General features: G+C 50.5%; 1 protein-coding gene across 3 annotated transcripts in view; it reads right to left on the reverse strand.

The window, feature by feature from the left end:
- Ulk4 (unc-51 like kinase 4) overlaps positions 1–19,741 on the reverse strand; it is a 352,379-nt gene that overhangs the window by 324,926 nt on the left and 7,712 nt on the right. For 2 of the 3 annotated variants that reach the window (XM_037208051.1, XM_037208049.1), the window contains exons 3-15: positions 17,581–17,680; positions 17,351–17,490; positions 14,056–14,218; positions 13,048–13,149; positions 12,431–12,514; positions 11,347–11,422; positions 10,127–10,231; positions 8,263–8,384; positions 8,106–8,175; positions 6,397–6,490; positions 4,894–4,998; positions 2,059–2,119; positions 120–301 (exon numbers count right to left, since the gene is read on the reverse strand). In XM_037208051.1, coding sequence (XP_037063946.1) covers positions 120–301; positions 2,059–2,119; positions 4,894–4,998; positions 6,397–6,490; positions 8,106–8,175; positions 8,263–8,384; positions 10,127–10,231; positions 11,347–11,422; positions 12,431–12,514; positions 13,048–13,149; positions 14,056–14,218; positions 17,351–17,490; positions 17,581–17,680 — 1,404 coding nt within the window. The remainder of the gene's footprint in view (positions 1–119; positions 302–2,058; positions 2,120–4,893; positions 4,999–6,396; positions 6,491–8,105; positions 8,176–8,262; positions 8,385–10,126; positions 10,232–11,346; positions 11,423–12,430; positions 12,515–13,047; positions 13,150–14,055; positions 14,219–17,350; positions 17,491–17,580; positions 17,681–19,741) is intronic. The other variant, XM_037208050.1, reaches the window with a different exon arrangement.

Raw genomic sequence — 19,741 nt, forward strand, 5'->3', positions numbered from 1 at the left:
AGCTACACAAAGAAACCCTGTCTCAAAAAACCAAAAAAAAAAAAAAAAAATAATACAAAAGCCACCAGCAGGAGGCAGGTGGCATGTCCCTGGGAGGCACTTCACCCTGCAGTACCTACCAGTGGGGAGTGGAGCAGCCTGGTGGCCACCTCCTTGTGAGTAGCCACCACACACAGATAGCACAGGAGGTTCAGCTTGGCCCGTGACACCCCTGTGCTCTTCTCGCTGGAGTCGATCTGGGAGCACACTTGCTGCAGGAAATCATTCCAGTCTTGGTCCTTCAGAACCAGCAACTTATCCACTGCGGAAGGAAGGAGCAGAGGGAGCGTGCGTGACATAGTAAGGGCTGAGCAGACATTGCGTGAGAAGCAGAAGAACACGGAACTTCAGAGCTGAGACAGGGATCAAACACATGACAGTGTCAACCGAAAAGACACCAACCCCATCCCCACTGAGGAGACATTCCACTGGACTGTCTTTGTCTACCCAGAGAGACTTCTTAACTAAGTCAGTGAACTACCAAAACAATAACAGTGATAATAATAATAGTAATAGTAGTAACATCTTTAGCTGTCTGTCAGAGAGCTAGGGAGACGGCCGGCCTTGCAAGCATGAAGACGTGAGCATGATGCCGGAGTCCACCTAAAAACGCCGTGCACGTGACCCTGGCACTCAGGAGGTGGAGACAGGAGGCTCCCTGGGGCTCCCTGGCCAGCCAGTCTGGCCTAATTGAGGACCAATGAGAGACCCTGCCCAAAAGAGGAGGACAGCATGTCTAAGGACACCGCTGGAGGCCATCCTCAGGCACATGCGTTCATGCTTGCACATGTGCAACCACACACACACACACACACACACACACACACACACACACACACACACGTATGTCCACACGCATCTACACACCTTTTTAGAAGTCTAATAAAATTACTGTTAAACATACCCAGATCAGTAGGGTGGCTGGCAAAACCTGGGACTCCAGTCTCCAGCTTCGCACACAAACCCAAGACCAACCAGGAATGGCATCTAAATGCGCCGATTCTGGCTGGTCTCCATCTATATACAGATTCATTTATAAACATTACAAATGTGGGCCTGAGAGGTGGCTCAGCGGTTAAGAACACTGGCTGCTCTTCCAGAGGTCCTGAGTTCAGTTCCCAGCACCCACGTGGTGGCTCACAACCATCTGTAATGAGATCTGGCGTCCTCTTCTGACAAGCGGGCAGAACACTGTGTACATAATAATCTTTTTCAAAAACATTACAAATGTTCTCTAACTCTCTGGGAAGGACTGAGTGATACCCTGGGTTTTCATGCAAAGGTCCTTGGCTCTGGCCACACTTGGTGCGGCTTCACTCTGGTCCCTCAGAACATCCCTCCTTGGGGCTCACTCTTGGTTTGCATCCACGAGCTTGTCCTGCCAGACTTTTAAGTGGGTTTCTTTAAGTCTGCATCTATTCTGTTCATTGTGAATTTGATTCCAGTCACAGAGTGCCCAAGTCAGGATGGAGAATTGGTCCACTAAAAAGATAAACCCAAAGTACACCTAAATTTCTGAGGTTCCCTCCAGGTAAGAAGACGTTCATAGGCTGAACGGAAACAAACTGAAGCTCTTAATGGTCTCTACTCAGACACCATCCCCACTGGCTGTGGTGAGCCACGCCCCCACAGAGGTGAGCCACGCCCCACACAGGGGTGAGCCACCCAGTCCTGCTCCCTACTGTCCTGATCCCTTAGACACAGCCCCAAACTTCTGACTGTTGGCACTCACACAGCACCATGCAAGACAGACATTTCGCTGGTGTTACCAGGGAAGGGCAGAGGACTCTCCCCCAGCACCCCAGGAGCTTTCCCACCCGCAAGAGGGCGTTGGCCCAGAAGAAAGTCAAGAGCTGACAAAGACACATTTGCAGGTGACTTCCGCTGTACAGGGTGCAGCCCGAAAGCATTGACAAGAAGACAGGCAATTAGTTATTCTTTACACAAATATTGTTTGCAAGCAAATAAAGTTCATATTTACATCTGTTCACGAAGGTTTGATGAGCCGCACGACCTTACCAGAATATGCCGGCAGGTGCAAGATTTTTGGATCAAACTTGATTGCAGGTTGTTTCATTATCTACAGTAGGAAAAACACTGTTGAGAAACCTTTTCAACTCAACAGAGACTGCACCACAGACCAACAAGGCCAAACATGAGCAATGAATCTTAACTGCATCAAAGGGATCCAGGCCAGGTGTGGGACACCCTCAGTGGCCCCAGCCCCAGGAGGAACAGGCAGGAGAGCTGAGAGTGAGGTGCAGGGCGAGACCCTATCTCAAAGCACCAGCAAGCAAAAAGAATTCAACAGTGCCAGTGGAGATTAGAAGACATAAAGATAGATTGCTTCTTTCCATTTCAACCAATATCTTAAGTAAGACAAAGCCTCACAGGAGCTCTGCCGACAACTGGCTAATCTGCCTCTCATTAGAAATCAAGGAATCTGAAAAGTATCCACTGGGTGCTGCCCTGAGGAGTGCAGTCATTGAGCATGTGACCCTGCAGTCAGAGATCTGAGACTCTGAGTGGGGAACAAGGCAAACAGCTGCTGAACAATAAAATTATTACTTCAACAATTCAAAACCAGGCAGGACAAAATTACAGACAGATACTTCACAGACAAACACTTCTAAAAACAACAAAGAAGCAAGTAGTTAGGCTGATGTGACGTGGACATGGTCAGTGGGAGGGTGGAAGGTGGTAAGGCTGAGTGACGTGAGGTCATTGATGATGGCGGGGACATGGTCAGTGGGAGGGGGGAAGGTGGGCTGAGGTCTTGATGTGACGTGGACATGGTCAGTGGGAGGGGGGAAGGTGGGCTGAGGTCTTGATGTGGCGGGGACAGGGTCAGTGGGAGGGGGGAAGGTGGGCTGAGGTCTTGATTTGGCGAGGACAGGGTCAGTGGAAGAAAATCAGACTGCGGTGTAAAAGGACAGTCGGGACTTGGCGGTATTTGAGAAGGGAAGAGCCGTTCCAGAAGATAGTAACACGGGAATGGTTTATCACACACTTCATTTGAGAAACGCAAGTTCAGATCAGTGGCCCTACACCTTGAGAGCTGAACACGCCTTCTGCAGAACTCTGCGGACTTAACACTCACGACCGACAGCGTTCTTGACAAAAACGATGAAATGACAGTCTTTCCCCAATCCGATGCTGTAATTCTTGTTATTCCAATGACAAGAAAAGCTCAGAGAAATTTTAACACTTCACAAAATACCTGCCCATCACTCAGCAGAGTGTCCCGGCTGTGACAGACAGGGACAGGAGATGGAGGAGGCTCAAGGGTGACAAAGGACATCAGAGCTACAGTGTGTGGAATCAGTGGGAGCACTGAGGCCACTAACTCGGGCCTGCTAACCCAAGGGCCTCAGGAGACTCGGGCTGGGCAGAGTAACAGCAAGCAAGGCCTCCTCGAACCCCGAACCTTCTCCCTGAGTCTAAAACTAACTTTTAAAATAGAGCTTTAAAATGTTTAGATAAAAATAGTTTAAGGCTAGGCAGTGGTGATGCACGCCTTTAATTCCAGCACTTGGGAGGCAGAAGCAGGCGGATCTCTGAGTTTGAGGCCAGCCAGGGCTACACAGAGAAACCCAAGGGTGGGGGGGGCTAAAAAACAAACATTTCTCAGCAACCTTGAGTAAGGAAATAAGGAAGAGACTCACAGCCCATGGAATCCCAGGCTGCTCTGAAAAGCCCACTGGAGAACACTCCACTACACATCAGACTCTGACTCATGGGAGACTCCATTCTGAGAGAAGGTTATGTAAGGCAAAGGCTGTCTATCTAGGAAATCAACATGCTCCACAAGAGCAATGTGGAAATTCCACAAATTAATTTGGAAAGAAATTTTCAAAAAATGAAGCAGGAAGGACAAAACAGAGCGGGAGGCAGAAGCTGAGCGTATGGGGCTGGAAATCAAAGTGACGGACAGAGACTACGTCACAGTGAGTCCTCGTCACCTCAGCAACCACTGTCGTTACAGAAGCAGAGGGCACACCAGGAGCTGAGACCCCAGGGCCACACTGTCTCCACCATCAGTCTGGACACCATCTAAGAGACCGGTCTGTGTGACCTGCCCGCTCTTCCCCAGCCAGTGAGCCCTGCTCAGCCACACCCGAGTGACCCGAGCATCTAGTGGGACTGGAGACTAGATGGGACTGAGAGCTGAGGTCTGGGGTCTGGAGGTCGGTGGCCCTCCTCGGCATGTGACAAGTGTGATCAAGCAGGATAAAAAATCCCCGCTGCAGGTGTGCGAGCAGAGGGAGAGCGGAGAGCTGCAGAGGTGTGTGAGCAGAGGGAGAGTGGCAGAGGTGTGTGAGCAGAGGGAGAGCGGAGAGTGCCCACTGCAGAGGTGTGTGAGCAGAGGGAGAGCGGAGAGTGCCCACTGCAGGTGTGTGAGCAGAGGGAGAGCGGAGAGTGCCCGCTGCAGAGGTGTGTCGAGCAGAGGGAGAGGCAGAGAGCTGCAGAGGTGTGTGAGCAGAGGGAGAGCGGCAGAGGTGTGTGAGCTGAGGGAGAGCGGCAGAGGTGTGTGAGCAGAGGGAGAGTGGCAGAGGTGTGTGAGCAGAGCGAGAGCGGAGAGCTGCAGAGGTGTGTGAGCTGAGGGAGAGCGGCAGAGGTGTGCGAGCTGAGGGAGAGCTGCAGAGGTGTGTGAGCAGAGGGAGAGTGGCAGAGGTGTGTGAGCAGAGGGAGAGCTGCAGAGTGGATACGGGGCACAGAGGACAAGCAGACAAGTGACAGCAGAGGGCTGTGACTGTGGCCATGTGACACACAGGACAGGAAAGAGTCAGTGAGGCAAGAATGTGCTGACATGCCCTCCCCCGCCCTCCCCAGAATCCTCGAGTCTCTCTGCACCTTGGGGTTGTCGATAATTGGGGTAATCACAAGATCCGAGTCCGTGTAGATCAGCTCTCTCATCTGTGACTCCAGGGCCCCCTGGCTCAGATGCCCACATGTCATCTGGAACAAGGACAAAAGTCACACTTGGATTTATAATGCAGAGTGACAGGCCAGCTGCTGAGGAGGGCGGGCTGTGTCGATGAACTTCAAGTGCCATGGAGACACCATCAGCCTGGCTGATCACCACACAAATCCTGAACTGTGCGTGTTGTTCCCATTTCATACGTGAGAATGTCTCAGAAACCACTGGCCAGTCACACCAACAGCCCTCACCACTGACTGGCCAGTCACACCAACAGCCCTCACCACTGACTGGCCAGTCACACCAACAGCCCTCACCACTGACTGGCCAGTCACACCAACAGCCCTCACCATTGGCTGGCCAGTCACACCAACAGCCCTCACCATTGGGCTGGCCAGTCACACCAACAGCTCTCACCATTGGGCTGGCCAGTCACACCAACAGCCCTCACCACTGACTGGCCAGTCACACCAACAGCCCTCACCACTGACTGGCCAGTCACACCAACAGCCCTCACCACTGATTGGCCAGTCACACCAACAGCCCTCACCATTGGGCTGGCCAGTCACACCAACAGCCCTCACCACTGGGCTGGCCAGTCACACCAACAGCTCTCACCATTGGGCTGGCCAGTCACACCAACAGCCCTCACCACTGACTGGCCAGTCACACCAACAGCCCTCACCACTAGGCTGGTCAGGGCTGCACTGCCAACCTCCCACACTGTGAGGTAAAGGCAACTTCACACTGGGTGGGTGGGGTTTGGCTTGGTTTTGTTCCTTATGATGGGTCCTGCTCTGTCCTTCATCCACAAAACACATAACTACTTCTGTCTTACTGAATATTGAAGACATTAAATTCTAGTATTTTAAAAGGTCTGGCTGAAATGCTTGCTACTTCTCTCCTAAAGAATTAAACACTAATATGTATATATTCTGCATTGTCTGTGGGGACATGCACAGGCACACAAATGCACATCACACCACAAGCACACACCCACACATGCATGCACACACACAAACAATAATAAAACAATTAATGACTATATGCTCTATAATTCCATTTACATGAAATGTCCAGGACAGGCAGACTTAGAAGACCCATGGAGCAGGGGTGAGGAGAAGTGGAGGAGACTGAGGCTGACAGCCAACAGTTACAGGGCTTCTTTGTAGGATAATGAAAAACGTTCTCAAATTGATTGTGATGACGTCACACAACCTATAAATCCAGTAAAAGCCCATCAAATGTCCACTTTAAATGGTGAACTGCATTTCATATCAATTGTACCTCAATATATTCACTGCTGAAAAAAACCTCAAAGCAGCTACCAGGGACTTGGCCATGGTCAATGTCACCATCACGGCAGGGTTCACAGATTAACTTATAATTATTTTTATGAGCTTCTGTAATGTATCATAAATCCCATGGCTACTCACCTTGGATAAAGGAGAGGTCTGTGGCGAGCTGCTGTCCTCACCCTCTCCGGGACTTAATCCCACCATGGCACTAGTCCTTGGAGTGGGCCGTGAACTGGAAAACAGGACAGCTTTCCATCAACAGTTATGGAAGCGAAGAAGTGATGCCCTCACCCCCTCTCCCAGCAGGAAAAACGGCATGAGGCCTCCACACCTCTTGCACAGGCACACAGCACAAAAAAAAAGCTTGAAGCCTAATTTGTGTTTAATGACTCCATCATTTTTGTAGCTGCTTCTTTTGGAAAGTGTTTTTTTTTTTTGGGGGGGGGGTACACGTGCCTCACTCTCGTGGAGGTCGGAGGGCAGTTCTGCACAGTTGGTTTTCCCCCAACTCTGGTCTCCTCCCCAGCTCAGGTCTCCAGCTGTGTGGCCAACACCTTCACCTGCTGAGCATCTCCTCGGCCTGGTGACTGCTCTGCAGGTCATGTTCTATGTAACCAGCTCTTGTTTCTAGATTGCATGCTACATACAGTCTTTTCTTTTTGTAATATTTGCTACATGTTTAATGTTTCATCAGCATCTGCTAATCACACTTACTAGTGACTTTTATAATGATACTTGTGTGCCTGTCGCACACATCTGTTACCCCTGGCTGGCCTCCCACCCTCCCCTTTATCAGAGTCCACTTACAAACCTAAAATATGCTAGAGGTTGTACAGTTCTAAGCATCAATTTAAAGTGCCTAAAATAGATATAAATCAATTTAACATACTTTACACTCAAATACACACAAAACAGATGAATAAATTTTAATATATTATTATAGTTTCAAATGAAATAAAACTCCTCCTATATAAAGGATTTCTTTTTCTTTTACGACACTGAGGATTGAACCTCAGACTTTGTGTGTTCCAAGCAAGTGCTCTACCAGCAAGACAGAGACCTGCACATCCAGAAAAATCTTAAATCTACTGAATGTTAGTGTTTGCCATACCGCAGCCCCTAACCACTTAAAGATAAACTGGGCTGTTGTTGTTGTTTAATTCTTTCAATGGTTATAAATATTGCTTGTGCCTCACATAAAATGTACTTCAAGAAAAACACAACACACAGGCTGCGGCATCACTCACTAGGAGTGCTCTTGCTCCGCATGTGTGATACCCGGCATGGATGGAAGGAAGGCAGTGGGAAGAAAGGAAGGATGGAGGGAGGGGACTCAAACAAAAGAAGGAGAATTCAGCCCGTCCTTTCTATAAAACCTTATCCAAACAAGGGGGCTGGACTTCTGAAATTTTAAATTCATTTTTATCAGAACATAAAGTTCCAAGAGAAAAGATTTTAATATTTACAAATACAAAAAGAATAAGCAGCTTTTTTAATTTATATGTATATGTGTGTCTATGCACATGAGTACAGTGCCCAAGGACGCCAGAAGAGGGCGTCTCATCCCATGCAGCGGAGTTACAGATGGTTGTGAGCTGCCCAATGTGAGTTCTGGGAACTGAACTTGGATCCTCTAGAAGAGCAGCAAGCACTCTTAACCACTGATCAATTTCTCCAGACCCAAAATAGACAATTTTTAAAATATATACAAAACTCAGATACCCGGGCAGCAGTTCACCGTGGAATGAAGGTGGCAGGTGGTACCAACACCATCCTCTATCTCTAACAGTCTGCCCCCAGGATGGCGGCACCCGTCCTCGCTCTTCTCACAGCTGGGTTTTACATACCTGAGGAGAAATATGGATTCATTCAGCTGGCCCCCTGTGGCACTCTTGGGCCTCAGCTCAGTCGGATTGTCTGTGGTAGAGGAGTAATATGTTATCCAGAAGGGACAGAAATCACCAAGAGCAGAAAACAACACACAGAGACTCGAACCAAGCTTACCTAGCCTGAAAGACAGGCTGAGCCGAGGAGCCGCCTTCTGCCCTTTCCCTGGTCCATTCTGAGGGCTTTGCAAAAGCTCCCTGGAATCCTGAGGTCCAGAACATTCCATGACATTTCTGCTGCTGGACAGGAAAAATCAGCACAAGCTCACTTCGGACTCCCTTTGGTTTTGTAAACAGCACAGAAGGTGTCCAAGCATGACTGTACGGTGTCTTAGCCTACGAAGTCACGGAACTGGGCATGCGCAGTCTCCCAGTGGGCAGCTACAGTCAGCCCTTTCTAGATGTGAAGCATCTAGACCTACGGGTCTAAAAGCCCTTTCTCTGACAAACAGTCAGTAGCAGACAGACAGACACCAGAGCCTGGAGTACCTCAAAAACCAGCATTAGGTTTTCCTCCCTGTCACTTGGCCTGGGGTCAAAGTTGACAAGCCATGGAAACCAGCTGTAAGAGAAGCTGGCCTGTTGATGCCCAAAGAACAGAAGTGAGGGGTCGCTGAGGCGGAAGAGGGCAGAGAAATCCCGTCTGCTCTAGTTTCTTTTATCCCTGTTCATCTGCTGCTAGGAAACCCTGAAACTGCCCCCTGGGGACAGCAGTAGCTGCTGGCCACTGCCTGATGCTCTGAGAGGAATCCTCTCTCTGGCAGAGAGCTGGGATTCCAGGAACATGAGCCACATCCCCCACCCCATCCCATCCCCCCCTGCCCTTCCACCATCCCAAAGGCATCCAGTAAGACCTATACTTCCCAAGGGGTCAGAATATCAGGTTGGCTCCATGTTTAGAGGCCAACCACCCTAATCTCTCACAGTAACTGCAGGACTGCGGAGTGAGAGCATCTCGTCCCACCTGGCGTTCGCTCAGACTGAAAGACGCTGCTCCAAAGCCTCCAGCCCACATCATCAAACCAAACAAGCAAAGACAGTGCTTTCTGCCCAAAACCCAAGGAAGGAGGCTGGCTCCCGACACTGCCAACCCAAGTGTGCCACTCCAAGTCGTCACAAGAACAGTGCATCAGAAAAACAAACGACACAGACTGAAAAGGAAGAATCGCATCATGCAGCAGCAACGGAAACACTCTGATTTCTAATTTAGACTATAGGGAATTATCATCAATATAGGGGTTTTTTCCGGCTTTCTAAATGTCTGCATGTGTGTGTTGTCCAGCATTTTACCCCATGGCTGTGGTGGGTCAGCACAACAGGGTGTTCTCTCCCTTCCTGCCCCATAAATCCTCCCTTTTCCCCTTTTTCTCTCCTCCCCGCCACACACACACACACACACACACACACACACACACACACACACACACCTTGCACACTGTGGAGGTGAAGAACTAAAGGTCAGAGGTATCCTGGCTTGCTGCTGACACAACAGTCAAGGCCCGGAGCCCAATCTGCTGACACCTCCTCAGCTTCTCTAGTGACGCTGGCCTGGAAGGTGGAACTCTGGCCCAGCTCTGAAGCTCCACAGAGCAGAGGACGATGGTGAGAATGTGGCGGCTGCAGGACACCGGTGACAGGGGGGGAGTCGGCCGACACCAGCCCTGTGCCTACCGTCTGACACAGAGATTTCATAACAACAGTGCGAGGCCTGGGCAGGGCGCACCTGATGACTGTGGTCACACATGACCACCGCGTCCTTAGTGCTTTGAACTAACTTTGGGTCACTTGGGTACGCAGCCACAGAAGGCTGGCAGGAAAGCCCTCTACACTCAGGCTGACAACTCCATTTTGATATTTCCAGAAAATGAACAAAACGGAGAACTGATACATCATGACTAAACCTGTCCTGAAGAGTCCTAATGAAGCAGATGTTAGGTGCCAGGACCAGACGGCAGAGCGGCACCAGGCACGGCTGGCTCTACCTGAAGATGCAGTCCTCGGAGGCCGAGGCCGAGGCCGAGACCGAGTCTTCTCTCCGCAGGGCGTCCTTCCAGAAGGGGTGCTGCAGGACTCCCTCCCACGATAACCTTTGGGAAACACAGGGCACAGCTCATGAGGGGACTCCAGGCCTGACCCATCATCAGACCCCACCATTCTCCAACACCACCTCTCAGGTGCTTTATGTCACTCTTTCAGTGTGAAATTAACATTCCTCAGCAAAAGGAAGAAGTCAGAAACCTTAATGCTATAGAACAAAACTGGAGTTTCACGTTCACAACCCTCCAATCCACTAAGCCTAATAAAAACGTTCTTAGGTTTCCCAACTAATGTAGGAAGGGACGCTATCGTCTATCGTCAATTTGAAAATTTAAGATAAATCACTAATTATGAAATCACAGTTCTGTCCCCTTTATCTTACTAAGTGAGCAAGATGGTTTTAGTTGGCTGTGTGGCTGGAGTGTGAGCTGTCCCCCGAGATCTGTGTATGCACACTCATCCCCTGCTGGTGGTGGTTCAGGGAGGCCGTGGAGCCTTCAGGAGGAGGGGCCTAGCTGGGAGGAAGTGGGTCGTGGGGGTTGATGGACAGGCCTGGACATTTCCTAACCTGGTCCCACTCCTTGTCTGCTCTGTTTCCTGACTGGAGACACAGTGTGACCACCTGCTGCATGCTCTGGCTGCTGCCCCATCCCACCATGAAAACCTCGGTCCCGCCTCAACTGTGAGCCCGAGTCAGCCCTTCTCCTTCACTTGATCTGCAGGCTTGTCACTGCGGCAAGAAGCACCCCTATGGAGCTGAGCCCCTACTGTCCAAGTGTGCAAGTGTGCACACTGCACCGAAGGGAGCTGAGCCCCTACTGTCCAAGTATGTCAACGCAGAGTAGTGTAAGTGTGTGCACACTGCACACGTGCAAGGCCCCACGAAGGCAGCAGAGCTCAGTGGAAGGACAGACACTCCCTCCAACATCCCAAGACTACAGGGAGGAACAAGAGGATTCTGAGGAAGAGGAAGAGGAGGTGGAGGGGAAGAGAGGAGGAGGCTCAGGTGGTGTTGATCTGTGGTCACAGTGCAGGAGGCTGGGGAGGGACCAATCTGAGCCATACACGGAAACCCTCATCTCAAAAAACAGAGGGGGGGGGAAGCTTTCTATCCATGTAAAGGAAAGCAGGTCTCCACTCCTCACCCACACAACGCTGTCCATACCTTTTCTGAGGATCCTTCTGTAGTAATCCATCCAGCAAATTAATGAAATCTGAGGATGCTTTGGGGAATGAAGAATCTGCAAACAAAAGATTTTTCCAAAATGAAGACGGTGGTGAGAGGAACCTACAAACATGGAGTTTGCTACTGTCCATCAGCAACATCTAAAGCAACAGCATCTAAGCCTTCAGACTTTAACACAGACTGAACCCATGAACTACAGTACAGCGTGTGAGTCACAGAGGACCAGTGTGCAGAGCAGAGACACAAACCTCTATCTCACATGTGCATCTCCACGACTCGGTTTTAACTGCCCCAGAACATTCCCGTCCCTGAAATAACGGCACTGAGGGTTGCCAGCCAGAGCCTCACACCGGGTCTTCGGTGGTTAGCTGGACCTTACTCTCTGAAACATTCCTAATTTTGCCAGCTTTGCTCTTTAATTCACTGTAACTCTGATCCTGGCAACCCCTCCTTTCTTCGGAAAAATGTCAACAAAGAACTAACAGTAGTGAGCACTGGGACATGACGGAACTGTTCCCACTCTGTGGGTCTCAGAGATCGGTATGCACTGTGACCACCTCCAATTGTGGTTGGAAGAAGTGGCCAGGACAATCTGACCTAAGAAACAGCTGGGTACCCTTTCATGGAGCATCAGTACACACAGAATGCTGGCTACCGTGGCTACAGTCTGAGGACAAGCTCTGTGCAATAAGCCACAGCTTGACGGAAGTATTTGGACTCACCAACAAGAAAACTGAGAAATATTCTACTTCTTCCTACTGAGAAGCAACTCTGAAATAATCATACGGGGCAGGAATACACACACACACACACACACACACACACACACACACACACACACACCCTTTAAATCTTTCAACAGACTTCTTGTGCTAATCCGTGTTTTTAAATGAGGGAAGCTGTTAGTATGACTTGGTTTTCACTTTCAGTATCGAAAACAGGGAAGAAGATGTACTGATTTGAAGCTGCTATCACGTGTAGCTTTGAGGGCTGTGATTGGTGAAAACAGCCTGGGTGAAGGTGGGCTTCCAGTCAGGCAAGATGATTGGCTGTGCTCACCTACCCTTTGGGACCGGCGGCAATGGGTCTTCATACAGAATCTTCTCAATTAACTCTGACACGGTTTCTGAGAAGAATGGAGGCTTGCCTGAAATCACATAAACTTGCAGATCAGTTTGCCATCCACACTAATCCCAAACTTAACTACAGGTATTCCAGGGGAATGTACACTATCGTAAATACAGGATTTACATGATTTGTGGGGAAAGGCAATACCTGACAAGCACACCAGGCTATGAACTTCCATCCTTCTCAAATGCCAAAGTAGTTTTCCAAGTCAATACTCAAGTTCACACAGGGTAAGCACCATGAGCAAGGGTCTCATCAGCCCTCAACACATTGGAGTCACTGGCTCACAAGCCACAGTCTGCCTTTCTACTAATATTCTCCAATGGTCAGGCACACTTCAACACTGCAGATAATTATGAAGAATCACTACCAGTCAGAGTGCTCACAAGCCTTCCCAAGTCTAACATTAAGTTGAAATGGTTTACACAAAAAATTGTCTAAAACCAGTTTTGAGATACCTGCTAGGTCAGGCACTTGAAAACAATACACAAAACTCAGTTTGCTCTTGGTTTTAGTATAATTTTGATTTTATAATGAACCAAACACCATCACCTGAGAACATTTCATAAAGCAGACAGCCCAAAGACCAGAGGTCACTGGCGACAGAAAAGTCTGTTCCCTTCATGATTTCCGGTGCCGCATATATTGGGGAGCCTGAAAACCAAAGACAAGAACAGCTCGGTTAGGCATCTGAGTTATCTCCAGCACAAAGAGTCACAGAGATGGAAAGACACAGGGAAATGTAGCACATACCATAAGGATAGAATTTCTGGGAGCCAGTGAGATGGCTCAGTGGCCAGAGGTACTTGAGACCAAGACTGATGACCTGAGTTCAATCCCCCGGACCCGCACAACAGAAGAGAACTGACTCCTTCAAGCTGCCCTCCGACCTCCACTCACGGTGGCACAGACATGCCCACATATCCACTCCTCTGTGTGTGTGTGTGGGGGGGGTGCATCTGCATCAAATGTAGATAGAAGCCAGACGTTGACTTGACTTTTGGTGACCTCCTCAGTCACTCTCCTCGTTTTTTTGGACAGGGTCCCTCACAAAACCTGGAAGTTACTGGTTTGATCCTCCTGGCTCTGCTCCCCTGGACTGGGATTACAGATGTGGGCAGCCACACCTGCTCTTCTTACATGGGTTTTGGGGACCAGACTCAGGTCCTCCTGATCATTCACAAGCACTTCACTCCTTTGGTGCCCCAGCCACAGGCACAGTGACCCTGATGCCGCCGGCACCATCTCCCTGTCCAATCCCTCTGCCAAGAACACGCCTGGAGGGTCTGCCTGGACTGCACAGATCAGCCCCTCCACAGGGCTGAGCACGCTGTAGGAGCCACTGGTTCTGAGAGCTGACTGAGTCGGCCCTGCTCTGGGGGATGGTGACAAGACACTGTGTAAGACCTCTCCTGCTGACACACCGTTAGAGACCAGGGACACTTAAAGCCAAAGACGAAGCTACTCTTCGTCCAGAATCCCGTCTTGTTTCTCATGCAGTGTGTGAGTAGCAAAGCACGTGGCTTGGGTTATGGCGCGTGAGCAGCCTGGCCCACCCACCTCTGACGCGGTTTTTCATGCTCTTCTTCAGCGTGTTTTCTCCATTGTCACCACCTCCTTCTTCTGCGGCCACCAAAGCAAAGAACTCCTCCAGACTCTCTCCTTCCACCCTCGCCAGGCAGAAATTGCTGAACTTCAGTGTGCCAGGCCCTTCCAAGAGTATCTAGGAAGGTGGGAAATCGTCAGTGTCTTCATAGACAGGTTTGGAGGGACCTCTCCTAACCGTGCCCAGGGCGCTGCAGCCTTCTTGCCGTGTGATGGCTCAGAAAAATGCTGACACACTACGCTCTTAAAAAGAAGACAGTGAACTACAGAAATGATCCCGAGAGTTGTGGTTTAAATAAAACTGGGAGCTGCTCCCTCAAAACTAGCCAACGTGACATCTTAGCAACAGCAGAGTCAAAGCTGACGCTGTCCTCTCTCGAATATCCATCTCAGACACCATGGAGCCACCAAGGAGCCCTGGGCTGAGAGAGAGATACGAACAGACAGGCTGCATTATGAGATAAAGAATAAAGGCAAAGATGGCCGGCACTCTGTATCCTCAAACCCACAAAGTCAGACAACCGTGCATCAAGAAAATTGGGGGAAGATTTTCTGATGCGTACAAGTTATGTAAGGCAAAGGCAAACACAGCATTTGATGTATAGGCTGGAGCATTGTGGGATGTGGGTGTTTGACAGGCTCAAGGCCAGTCCCCAAGAACACACAGAATGAGTGAGAGTCTAAAGATCCACCTGCCTGTGTGGGTCAAGAAAGGACCTGTAGTGAGGGGTTTTAAACTGAGGGACCACAACTAGTGCAGGCCTGTAGACTTGGCCGGGGTGACGACCTACCCACTGCCTGACCCTAGGGGTATGGCAGCCCCTGGAATCCTGCTTCTCATGCTACAACAGGGAAGGAAGGGCCCTGCTTTTTCGGCTCTGTGGGGACTCATGGGAGCCTCACAGATAAAGGGCTGGGACTGACTCCAGTTGGCCAACGCCCTGTGTGATCAGAAGTTGGCTGTGGACTGTCAGCCAGCCCAGGAAACAGCATCATTTCCAGCCTCTCACTGAAAATGCCGCTGGACAACAGTGTTGGGCCTGGCGACCTCCTGGTGGGAGCCGTTAAAGTTGGCCTTAACTCCTAGACACCAACGCACTAAAGGTGCGGCCAACCCACCACAGTGGCCTCTGACTCCACCATCAGCGTCCCCTGGAGACCTGTTCAAACCCAGACTGCCATGCAGCAGGTCCTAACCCCACAGCTCCAGAGTTGTTCAAAACAGCAGCCACTGGTAACACGGAGGCCAAGGGTGGGGCGGTGTCTCAATAAAACTTTATCAGCACAAAGAGAACCCCGCCCAACTCTCTCCAAACCCTGGGTTTCTAGAGCAGTGCACATTACAGACCCTCCTGCTAAGTTTTGCACTAACTCCATTAACTGTCCCACAGAGGGCTAAGCAAACTGCGGCCGTGGGCCCAAAGCCCCCATCCCCACGTGTTTTCACACAGCTGTGAACAAAGAGCTTTTTAAATGTTTTTTAAAAATAAGTAAAAATTGTATTTTTTTTGGTGGAGAGAGGTTGTTTCAGGTTTTGTTTTGTTTTCAGTTTGTTTGGGGTCTTTTTGAGACAGGGTCTCAGTCTACTGCCCAGGCCGTTCTGAAACTCACCATGTGTATCATACTAGCCTTGAACTTACAGCAATCCCACTGCCTCAGGCCTCAAGTGCTAGGACTGCAGGCGTGAGCCATCATGCCCAGCTCTGAATGGTATTTCTTTTTGTTGTTGTTTTCTCGTTTTGTTTTGTTTTATTTCATTTTTCAAGGCAGGGTTTTTCTATGTAGCTTTGGCTGTCCTAGAACTCATTCTGTAGACCAGGCTGGCCTCGAACTCACAGAGATCCACCTGCCTCTGCTTCCTGGGTGCTGGGATTAAAGGCGTGCGCCACCACTGCCCGGCAAGAAGAGAGGCAGTATTTCTTAATATGCGGAAACTCTGTAAAATTCAAATTTCAAAGTCTATAAATGACACCCACACATTTGCATATTGTCCGAGCTGCTTCTGCACAATGACAGCTGAGTGGCTGCTGACCTGGTTTAGGTTTGTGAAGATTCCAAGGAAAAGTTACCAAGTGTCTCACAAGATCACCACTGAGTTTTCCTTTCAGTGTTGTTGTTCGGCTCCCACCCCTTCCTTTTTCGTTCCTTCTTCATAAACAGACGGCGACAAAGCAAAGCCATAAACCAAACACTCAGCTTCCACTTCGCTACATAAAGGACAAGGAAATTTGGGCCAGTGACACGTGCAACCCCAAGCGTGCGGCTTATGCAGCAGGGCAGGATGCCACTTGAACACAGCACTGCAAATACCGCAGAGAAGAAAGCTTCAGAGTGAGGTTGTGACTCAAGCAGGATCACACCAGCTTCCAGAGTCTGCCTGGGGCCAAGCGGAGAGCCGAAGGGGCTCACTGCCGGAGGAGAGCCGAGGCCGCGAGGAGGATTCACTGCCGGCAGGGGAGCTCACTGCGACGCGGGAGGCTCACTGCCGGACAGCCGGGGAGGCTCACTGCCGGACAGCCGGGGAGGCTCACTGCCGGTGGACAACCGGGGAGGCTCACTGCCGGAGGAGAGCCGGGGAGGCTCACTGCCGGTGGAGAGCCGGGGAGGCTCACTGCCGGTGGAGAGCCGAGGAGGCTCACTGCCGGAGAGGGAGAGCCGAGGAGAGCCGGGAGGCTCACTGCCGGAGGAGAGCCGGGGAGGCTCACTGCCGGAGGAGAGCCGAGGGGGCTCACTGCCGGAGGAGAGCCAGGGAGGCTCACTGCCGGAGGAGAGCCGGGGAGGCTCACTGCCGGAGGAGAGCCAGGGAGGTTCACTGCCGGAGGAGAGCCGGGGGGAGGAGAGCCGGGGAGGCTCACTGCCGGAGGAGAGCCGGGGAGGCTCACTGCCGGAGGAGAGCCGGGGAGGCTCACTGCGCTTGAATACAAACACAGAGGCATCTACTCATGGAAAACAAAACATTGTCTGTGCGGTCAGGCGCAGTACACAGGCAAGAATGCTGCTGTCAGACCAACGGCATAACTGAGTACTGGGTACTAGTCCTGGTAAGTGCTCGGAGAATACTGTGTGGGGCTCATCACTCACAGCACACAAAGCACATGAAAAATCAGAGACCTCTGCAGCCAAGAACTCTGTCCCAAAAGCTACTTAAATAGGCAGCTATACATAGGTGCTATAGGTTTCCTTTTGTTTTATTGAGAAGGCCCTTGGAATTAAGACATGAGGCATGAGGAAGAAAGAACTCAGGAGTTACCTTCCCAGGAGTAAGGTCACAAAAGAGGATGCCAAGCCGGTGCAGATGGTGCAGCCCTGTGACCAAATCCACCCCAAACTCTCTCACGATATCTTCTGGAAGGTTCTCGTCCTGAGCAATCACAGTTTCTAAAGAACCACCTAAGGGAAATGAGCTTAGATCAGCCACATCCAGCAGCCACCATGGCTCCCCAGCCAGCACGGTGTCTGCTCAGGTTCTCCTGTCCCTACCTGTGCACAGCTCCACCACCATCCAGAGGTGATTGCTGGTCTCGTACCATTCATGGAACGTCACAATGTTCTTGTGTTTGATTTCGTGGGTGAGACGGACCTACAAAACACACAGCGCTCACTCGGCATCTCACTGCAACTGGAAAGGCAGACAAACTGGGGTTTATCTACAGCCATCAGAAGTGTTGGTTCCCAAGGGCGGCCTCGGGAAAGGCAGGGACCTTAAGGAACAGAACAAGCATGCCAGCGCTAACTGCAAAGAGCTATTTATGGTAAATGGGTGAAATAACATCAATATAGCCACTGCTGAGGGAGGAATCACAGCGTTCTGAGATTCCGTGATGGCGCTAAGTCCCAATACGTCCAGTGGAGGTTGAAAACATCATAACCTGAAGGCAAATTTAGTGTTTCCCTCACCCGCAGACCCAGCTCAGCCTCACTGGCCAGGCACACTCACTTTACAATAAACTACATCATAGCTCACACACACACAGGTGCTTTGTAGACGTGGCAGAATACGAAAAGAAACAAAGTCTAAAATGTGCCCTGGGATTCCCCTCCTATCCATGACTGCATGGCAGACAGAGCTGTGGATCTCACCTCTGCCTGGCCACACAGGGCAGACTACCCCAGACCCACTTGCCTCGGCCACCTGAGCTCCCCACCCATCTACACAGCCTGTCCCTCCTGTGCTGTTTATGAGTCCCTGCCCATGGCTGCTGGGGGCTGACCTGACATCCCCTTTACTGTGTTCATAGAAGAGCAGCCTTGGAAGGACCAGGGCAACCTCATGCCTATCTGGAAAACATTTCCTCACCTCCTACAGACAGCAGCATTATGTTACTAAAAGTCACTGGCCCAGCCAGGGCAGTAATGGCGCACACCTTTAATCCCAGCACTCAGGAGACAGACAGGCGGATCTCTGTGAGTTCAAGGCCAGCCTGGTCTACAGAGCAAGTTCCAGGACAGCCAGGGCTGTTACACAGAGAAGCCCTGTGTATGTGTATGGGGGGGGGAGGGGAACAGCGGGGGAGTCACTGGCTGAGATTTTCCAAGAAACTTCCAAAGGGGTTTTATTCAAGATGCCAATCCTGAGCAGACCTCCTCCTCCTTCATTCCCAGCAAACTGCCAGGGCACATGAGGCTGAAGAGACTTCAGAAGGACTGGAGTGCAGAGCCAGGCAATGAGGGCAAGCTAACCGTGGCAGATACACGGGCTGGACCTCCCTTACATGGAAGAAAACCAACACTTGGTGCTGAGGGCTGTGGGAGTATACAGCAGGTGACAACTGATGTTTGACAAGTCGACCCACCAGATGTGTAACTCCCTGATGGGGAGCCCCACCTGGCGAGGCCGTGGGGTCACTGGCTGCGGAAACTTGTTTTCTGTCTGTAACTTTCTCAGGTGCCACTGTTATTATACCTCCCTGCAAGAACAGCTGTGGGTGCTTTCCACGGCCCTCTGATAGTGTGCTTTACATCTCTGGGCCCTCAGCTGTGGATTTCTGCTTAAGCTGTATAATTCTGATGAACAGAAATATTGCCAGAATATTCTTCTGACACAGGAAGTAGCAGTATTCTCAGTCTCAAAGACAGCCTTTTACATATTTTGCAAAAATCTTAGACCAAGTCCAATATAAACTAGCTGCCCCTACAGAACAGATACAAAGATGAGGATGGAAACTTGAAATCACATGGCCTGAGGCAAAGTTATCGATGACCCTGAGAGACCAGCTCCCAGGATCCGCACAGGGTAATGAAAGGAACGCCTCAGAGTAGCGAGGGGTAGGGAACTTTCTGATATGAGGGTAGTTAGGAACAAATTTTAGTGTTGTTTATTGCTAAATCAAGGCCAGGCTGTTTACATCAAGACCTAGTCCTTGTGGTAGCCCCCTTTCTGCAGATAACCTGACCGCTCAAGGTTCGGCCAATTGTTTCCTGGCCGTGTGGAGCTATGTGAGAGCTTGTGGCTGTGTTCCTGCTGAGCTACTCCTGGCCTGGCTCCAGAGAGTAGCACCTAGCCCTAATCCACCTTTTGTTTAACTGACACCTTTTGTTTGTCCTCTGTGAATCTTGTCTCGGAGTCTCCCAAGGATACAAAGGCCTATGCAAAACTTAGTTCAGGAAACCCACAAACCATGGTACCTGAGAAATCGAGGAA

Source organism: Peromyscus leucopus, chromosome 7 (genome assembly GCF_004664715.2).
Source record: "Peromyscus leucopus breed LL Stock chromosome 7, UCI_PerLeu_2.1, whole genome shotgun sequence".
Taxonomy (NCBI): domain Eukaryota; kingdom Metazoa; phylum Chordata; class Mammalia; order Rodentia; family Cricetidae; genus Peromyscus; species Peromyscus leucopus.